General features: G+C 39.5%; 1 protein-coding gene across 1 annotated transcript; it reads right to left on the bottom strand.

The window, feature by feature from the left end:
* Window positions 1-506: 506 nt before the first annotated feature.
* Window positions 507-7,327, bottom strand: afmid (arylformamidase). The gene is made up of 11 exons (XM_074628997.1): window positions 7,182-7,327; window positions 6,726-6,816; window positions 5,572-5,676; window positions 5,436-5,484; window positions 5,261-5,346; window positions 5,081-5,153; window positions 4,094-4,191; window positions 3,790-3,868; window positions 2,801-2,936; window positions 1,849-1,953; window positions 507-1,452 (listed from the first exon to the last, which is right to left on the bottom strand). The coding sequence occupies exons 1-11, from the start codon at window positions 7,209-7,211 to the stop codon at window positions 1,423-1,425; spliced, it is 882 nt and encodes a 293-aa protein (XP_074485098.1). The 5' UTR covers window positions 7,212-7,327; the 3' UTR covers window positions 507-1,422.
* Between the last annotated feature and the right edge of the window lie 231 nt (window positions 7,328-7,558).

Here is a 7,558-nt window from a genome sequence, read left to right as displayed (position 1 = left end):
TAGAATTGGAGCAAATACGATTAATAAATATATTTTTATAAAACGGTCACAATATCCTCCTGATAGTAGTGCATTAGACAGGTAATCTGAAAAAATAAATCATGTGCTTCTGTGTCATGGACTTGAACCTGTGATTGGTCAACGTCTCCCGCATGGGCTCGGTTTTTTAAAGCCTGAAAACAGAGCCATGAGGAGGTGGAGAAGTTTAGTTTTCTCTCAGAACACTTGAATTACAATATGCTGAAAGGTTATTATGGAATTTCTGCCAAATGATGCCAAAAATATTCTGCCTACTGCAGGTTTAATAGTGTACTTTAGTGGTAAAATTCCCTAATTTAAATTAATCAATTACCATTACCAAAACAACTCTGCCAGGCGAAAAACTGATGCTAAAATAAGACAGAATACAATCCTGCCTCTCATTTGTCGTACAAGATAGGACAATCAAATTACAGCAAATCTCATTTAATGGCACGCATACACAAAAAAAACTGTCATTACAGGGATTCTCAAATATAAATATTTATTGTGATGATTGTCTTTATAATCTAAAGAGATGATTCACAGAACACTTTGTGCAAACAATAATGTAAAAAATTATTCAAGATGCTAGAATGAGCGCAGTAACAATGTGCATCAGTTAAATTTAGTCCCATTTGTTCTTTAAAAATATGTGTATTTAAATATCAGTAGTCTGCTAAATTATGATTAAATAAACTGTGCAAATATATATTAGTATATATATAATAGTGTTCATTAAAGTTCCCTGCTGGGTGAGATGTCAGCATTGTGTAGGTTACAATAAAAAGCTACATTCACTTTGTTTATATTATTATTATTATTATTATTATTATTATATCAGTACTGTTGTCATGAGCTCCTATTGTTGTCTTACCAATGAACTTTCTAAGTTATGGTACAGATTGTCATGAGAAAGAAAAACACAAAACAGACTGACCCACCCTTTTAAAAAAACATTGGAAATAGGCCAAAACTAACTATCATTTCTACAACTTTTAGTGTGCCGGTGGAACAGTAATTCCTGGTGATAACAGATAACATTGTGCACTATGTCGTTATATAATCTGTTTACAACTGAATACGAGCAGGTTTAACAGCAGAATAATTTGCTACAATCACCATCCTTGAAGTGACTCAGTTTTAGGCACACCATGTTTTCATAACACGTTTTTCTGAAAGCACAGTGAACATATAACTAATGATACAGTAAACTAGACCGTTAAAACAATCCATGCCACCTCATTGTTGACTAATCAAAAGGATTAAAAATTGTACATTTACCATTGTACAAACCTGAATTAATGCATATATTATCAGTAACGGTGCACGATGACTCTGTTCAGAGGTGTATGTTGATACAGAGGTATGTTGATATTAGATGATGGATGAAAGACCGCCGCCTCAGCTCTTCCCCATCGTCTTCAAGAGAAGCTACAGAGGAAGAAATTAATTAAAACACAACTGTTTTTTCTAAGGGCCTGGCATAACCATAAAACCACCTTAAAGACTAAAAATACTTTATGAATATATGCTGAAATATGCTGAATTTTGTGGAAAACTACAGCAAATGTGTTGTATGTCTGATGAAAACGTGGCTGACGGTTTGAAATCAGCAGTATTAGCAGGTTTAAAAAGGACCAATGTGTAGGATTTAGGGGGATCTATTGGTAGAAATGGAATATTCATTATGTTTTCATTAGTGTATAGTCACCTGAAAATAAGAATCGTTGTGTTTTTGTTAGCTTAGAATGAGCCCTTTATATCTACAAAGGGAGTGGGTCCTCTTCACTTTTTTTCTTTCGTTTTGTGAGCATGTGTAGTGTGTACCTTTGTTAGGTGATACTCCCCATCTACCAGTTGCTCAATGATACTGAAGTGGTCAGTGCTCGCCACATCCTCCATGGTCACATCAAGTCCTGACGCCTCCAAAGTCTTTAAAGCCAGAAGAAAGAGGTAAGGAAATAGTACATATATGCACACACTCAACTACTTCCACAATAACTTCAGGTATCTTAATAAAACATGATTACAAATCATTTACACACTGAAATGTAATTTGTTGAGGTCTCAAACTGCTGAGGCGCTCACACCTTAAAAAACAATTACCACTCGGTGAACAGCAACACATTTACTGAATGATGTTTTCACCAACAGACGAGAGGTCACAGCGAGATCAATTGAGATAGTTCTTGAGTAATTGTTTAACTTTTTAATAAAAAATGGCAAATTTTGTCTGATTCCAGTTTCTTAAATGTGAAGTTGAAGATTTGTTGCTTTTCTCTGTTCTACATTATTCCAACTTGAATATTTTTGGGGTTTTGGACAAAACAAGTGATTTAAAGGTGTCACCTTGGGCTAAAAAACTTGTGTTGGACATTTTTCACCATTTGTTGACATTTTATAAACTAAACCATTACTAAAAACAAAAAGATAAATTAATTGATTGAATTAATTGATGCTAAAAACAATGATGATCTTCAACATTAAAGGTACCCCAAGGAGTTTTGACCACTAGTAATGCTACGGCACAATTTTTTATAGAGTGTTTTCCCATTTTGTTTGTATTGTAAACAAAGAAGCGCATGCACACAATACACATTCCTGTTTCACGTTATTGCACTGGTTGACAGTTGCCGCCCGTAACACACAAAGAAACATAGTGATGCGCCAACAAAGGCGGTGAAGAAGAAGAATGCAGAGTATTTACAAGACAACTCCACAGGGTACCTGTCATACTCTCTAACCAAAATAGTGTTCATGCTCTATCAGCAGCACTGACTTTGTAGTATTCTTCCGACTGCTTGCGAAACTCCGGCGAGTCGTTCTCTGCGACGGCCACAATGATGTGGCAGCTAGAGGAGGAGAGTTTGAGCTGAGGGACGAGCTTGCTGGGACTGTTCCTCACCGCCACCTCCCTGCCAACAGGAGACACCCGGGGGACAGAGGAGTCAAATACTGACTGGCACGACAGACCGGCAGAGGACAATTACACACACATGCACACACAAACAGTTCTCCTCCAAGCAGACAATCACACTCTCACACGCAATGCTCTCTACATCACAGTTAAAGGGACTGTATGTAGGTTTTTACACGTACAATCATTTTTTATTGCCAATATGTGAACAGGTTGTAACGTCCAACGGCTGTCATGTCATTACTTGAAAAATTCTACAGACAAACTAACTGATTTGTATGAAATTCCATACCAGCATGCTATTTAGTACGCTAAAACAGTATGTGAGATATTTTAGTATGTCCGAAACTTTAGTTTGAAACCAATAGTACGAGAATTGCATACTATTTCCGGTGAAATATTACAGTATGCAAGCACTGGACACTTTGCCGGCATAAATATCCCATAATGCAATGCGGGAGTATCGGTGACGTTCATAACAGAAAATGTCAGACAGCTCTGTAACATCAATAACGCTTCAGTTCTAACTGTAAGTATAAGATTCCAATCTTAGATCATCGTTCAGTCACACGAGGTACGGGTTACCATGGTTACCCATCTCCATCCGGTAAGGAGACGTGGCAATTACAGTTCAGTGCGTCCGAAAAGATACATACTACTGTTTATTCACACAAAAGTATGTTGAACGATAGTACACATATTGAGTAAGTAGTTCATAGTATGCGGTTTCGGATGCAGCCGTTGTGTTAACATTATTGTGCTGCGTGGGCTCTGTGTCTACACAAGTGCTTCTGATGTGTGATTACTGTAAAAAAAAAAAAAGTGGGTAACAATTAGAATTAGGAACATACTCTGTCATCTTCAGAGGCTCGTTGACGTAGGTGGACAGGATGGGCAGGAGGTCATATATGCCACTGACAAGGAAAGCACCTATAAGACAGTTAGAGGAACAACAACAAAGACAAAACTACAGTATATCAGCTATACAACATTTGTGTCTCAACCTTATATTTTTGAGCCCCACTGCTTCTTCTTTAGTATGCTATATGCTATACGAATGATAATATTAACGTTAAAAAATGTTCATAGTATGTGAGAAAAGAATCGTTTGTAACTAGCACAAACGCTTGTCCCGTTTCACCTGAGGGACCTCACCTTTGATCTGAGGAGTGATGCTGTACTGCGACCAGTCGGTGGAGAGGACCATTGCAGCCAGGTGAGCCCCAGCAGAGTGGCCACACAGGTACAGACCACTGGGGGAAAGATCAGTAAGAGTTCATAAAACACAAACAGAGACACAGTGGATTTGTGATGGTGACATTTTAGCTCATTCGGAATGAGAGAAGAGCAGGGTTAGAGGGAACGTTAAAAAAAAAATGCAGTTCAACTAGGGCTGTCAATCGATTAAAGTATTTAATCGCAATTAATCCCATGATTGTCCATAGTTAATCATGATTAATCACAAATTAATCACACATTTTTCATCTGTTCAAAATGTGCCTTAAAAGGGAGATTTGTCAAGTATTTAATACTCTTTTCAACATGGGAGTGGGCAAATATGCTTGCTTTATGCAAATGTATATGTATATTTATTATTACAAATCAATTAACAATATAAAACAATGACAAATATTGTCCAAAAACCCTCACAGGTACTGTCGTCATATCATGGCAAACTGCAGCCCAACAGGCAACAACAGCTGTCAGTGTGCTGACTTGCCCCAAACTGCATGTGATTATCATTGAAGGGGCATGTCTGTAAAGGGGAGACTCGTGGGTACCCATAGAACCCATTTTCATTCACATATCTTGTGGTCAGAGGTCAAGGGACCCATTTGAAAAACACCGTGCCAGTTTTTCCTCGCCAAAATTTAGTGTAATTTTTGAACATTATTTAGCCTCCTTTGTGACAAGCTAGTATGACATGATTAGTATCAATAGATTCCTTCTAGTTTCATATGATACCAGTATCTTCACTCTAGCTTTAGGACTGATCCCACTACAACCTCCGAAAGATCGATCGCGTTAATGTGTTACCGCGTTATTATCGCGTCAACTTTGACAGCCCTAATTTTAATGTGATGCATTGAATTCCTTGCAATGAATTAACTTCAAGCAGGGTCAGAAAACGAGCATTGGTACCTGATGTGAGAATACTGCTGAACAACAGACACAACACTCCTGCGTACTTGAGACACCATCAGGTCCATGTTGCCTGAAAGAGGCACAGGCAGAGGGGCTGACATTCACTGTTCATCTTCATAAAACAATCTCTTTTTCACCCCCCAAGAAGAGAAATTGTCAGAAATGAAAAGACTCTACCTTTGGGGGCGATGTCATAGCCGACGGCAACCACCACTACACCTTTATCAACGAGCGGAACAGCCATGAATCCTGATTCCTCCTTGCTGTATGAGCACAAAAAGCATCAACGTGAAAAACCTGAACAACAAATGTAAATGTGCATGGCAGTGCAGAAGAGAATATAACGCCGTACCTGAGAAACTGCCAGTAGCCTCCATGTAGGTAAATAACAAGGGGTACATCTGAAACAGAGGGAATCAGTCAATCAACTATCTATGCTTCTGCATATGTGAAGCGTGCCAGTGGGGTGGTGTCATGGCAGTCCATACCCAAAGAGTTGGTGCTGGGTATGTAGACATCCAGTTTCTCCCCATCTCCCTCCCCATATGGCACGTTGAGCAACGTTTGAGCCAGGCCACGGGCACGCTCTGTACCTGGACACACACAGTATCAAAGTATGGAAGGATATTAGGATGTTAAGGCACTGATCATGAACGGCAACATCCCCGATTCAACTCCGTCTGCATGGGGACCTTTGTTGCATTTCGGGGCGGCAGTAGCTCAGTCCATAGGGACTTGGCTTGGAAACCAGAGGGTCACTGGTTCACACGGACCAAGTTGGGACTGGTGGCTGGAGAGATGCCAGTTACTACCGGTCACTACCTGAGTACCCATGTCACCTAACTGCATTGTAAAAAAAACAATGTGTGACAATAAATGTTAACATTCCCCATCTCTCTCGCCACGCACTTCCTGTCATTTCCCTGCTGTTGGCTCTCTAATTAAGATAAGATATTCCTTTATTAGTCCCGCAGTGGGGACATTTGCAGTGTACAGCAGCAAAGGGGATAGTGCAAAAAACAAGATGCATCAGCTAACACAGTAAAAAAAAGAGCTAAACAAAGTGTAACAAAATATGAACCATTTAAATAGAAGGAAGTATAAAAATAGGAGCAGTATATACAGTATTGACAATAAACAGACCATTAACAAAATTGCACAAGTGGAAAATGATATTGCACAGTAGGCAAGGTATCAAATGACAGTATGCTCACCAACTTCAATAAATTTCCCAGTTTTGTGTTGAATATGTTTCCTACAGCAGAAGGAGCATGTTTTTTTTTGGAACCCTGTGTTGTTTTTTTCTTTTTGTAAAAAAATATTATGTAGTTGTTTTAGAAATCACCCAGAATAGTCACCAATATGTAACTTGTATAGCCTCTTTATCCTCACATAGTGGAAAACAGGTGAAATATATTTTAGCAGCCTGCGTTTTCTAAATCAAAATCTGTTTTTAAAACCGTGTAGGCTATCTTTATCTCGGGCTACACATCTTCGACAGGTAAACAGGTTTTCACGTTGATACACAATTTGTCACAACACCTGTGTGTTTCCTCTCCGTTGCTGCTGGCCTCAACCTCAACCTCAACCGGATCTCTGCGCATTGTTATGAATCAGCATCTTAGCTTGCAAACACACTGACCTTCCTTTAGAGCCTTCACGTGAGCCTTGATCACGTCGTCCGCGGACATCCTGTGCGACCAGAGGCTGGGTGAATACTGCCTCTCGAGCTCCTGTCACACGGAGACACTGCTGTCAGCTGAGCGGCAATGAAAGCTCAGACACCACCGAGACACCACCACCATGAGACACCATGAGCCGCGGAGGAACAGCGCCCTCCTCTGCTAGTATTATAACCCTACCTGCTTCAGTGGGGGAGGGTTGTTACTTCAGGAACTAGGAAAGATTATAGGCTAAACTCACAGTTAGAGATAACTATTATATTTATGATCCTGGCCATTCAATTTAAAGCAAATACATACAACATACATTGAATGACGTCATTATATAGATTGACTTTCTCTCCACAACTCTCAGTGACTTCCTGCGAGCAGAGAGAAAAAGGGAAATAATAATACCACTCAAAGTCAAATCTTACATCTTTCTTCATTTCAGTCCAGTGCATCATTTTATCTCTTGAAGTGACTTAACTCGACGGAAGTCCGCTGGCAGATAAATCCGAGCAACATGTGCGCATCTGGAGCGATCTGGAGAGCTGAATGTGGACTTTAGACTAATAATGACTGACTGACGAACCATGTGACCACTAATCTATATATAGACCAGGGGGTTCTCAACCTTTTGTAACTTGACGCCCACTTCTGATTGTTAAAATAATTCTGAGGACCATCTTCCCAAATAAATGACAAACTGGGCTATAAATATGTGTTTTGCCACTGACAGGTGTAATGACCCACATACATATTCAGTTTACCCTCACCCATCACTGCCTGACATTATGAATCCAAACTTTTC

This window comes from Sebastes fasciatus, chromosome 3 (genome assembly GCF_043250625.1).
Source record: "Sebastes fasciatus isolate fSebFas1 chromosome 3, fSebFas1.pri, whole genome shotgun sequence".
Taxonomy (NCBI): Eukaryota; Metazoa; Chordata; class Actinopteri; order Perciformes; family Sebastidae; genus Sebastes; species Sebastes fasciatus.
The sequence above is the reverse complement of the archived record's forward strand: the minus strand, read 5'-3'. Positions and strand labels throughout refer to the sequence as shown.

Bases quoted from the DNA above. Each gene is read 5' to 3' on its own strand.
- afmid (XM_074628997.1), bottom strand. From the start codon at position 7,211: ATGATGCACTGGACTGAAATGAAGAAAGAT. The intron at 6,817-7,181 runs GTAAGATTTGAC...TCCGTGTGACAG, and splicing joins GGACTGAAATGAAGAAAGAT to GAGCTCGAGAGGCAGTATTC. The intron at 1,954-2,800 runs GTCAGTGCTGCT...CTGGCTTTAAAG, and splicing joins AGTCGGAAGAATACTACAAA to ACTTTGGAGGCGTCAGGACT.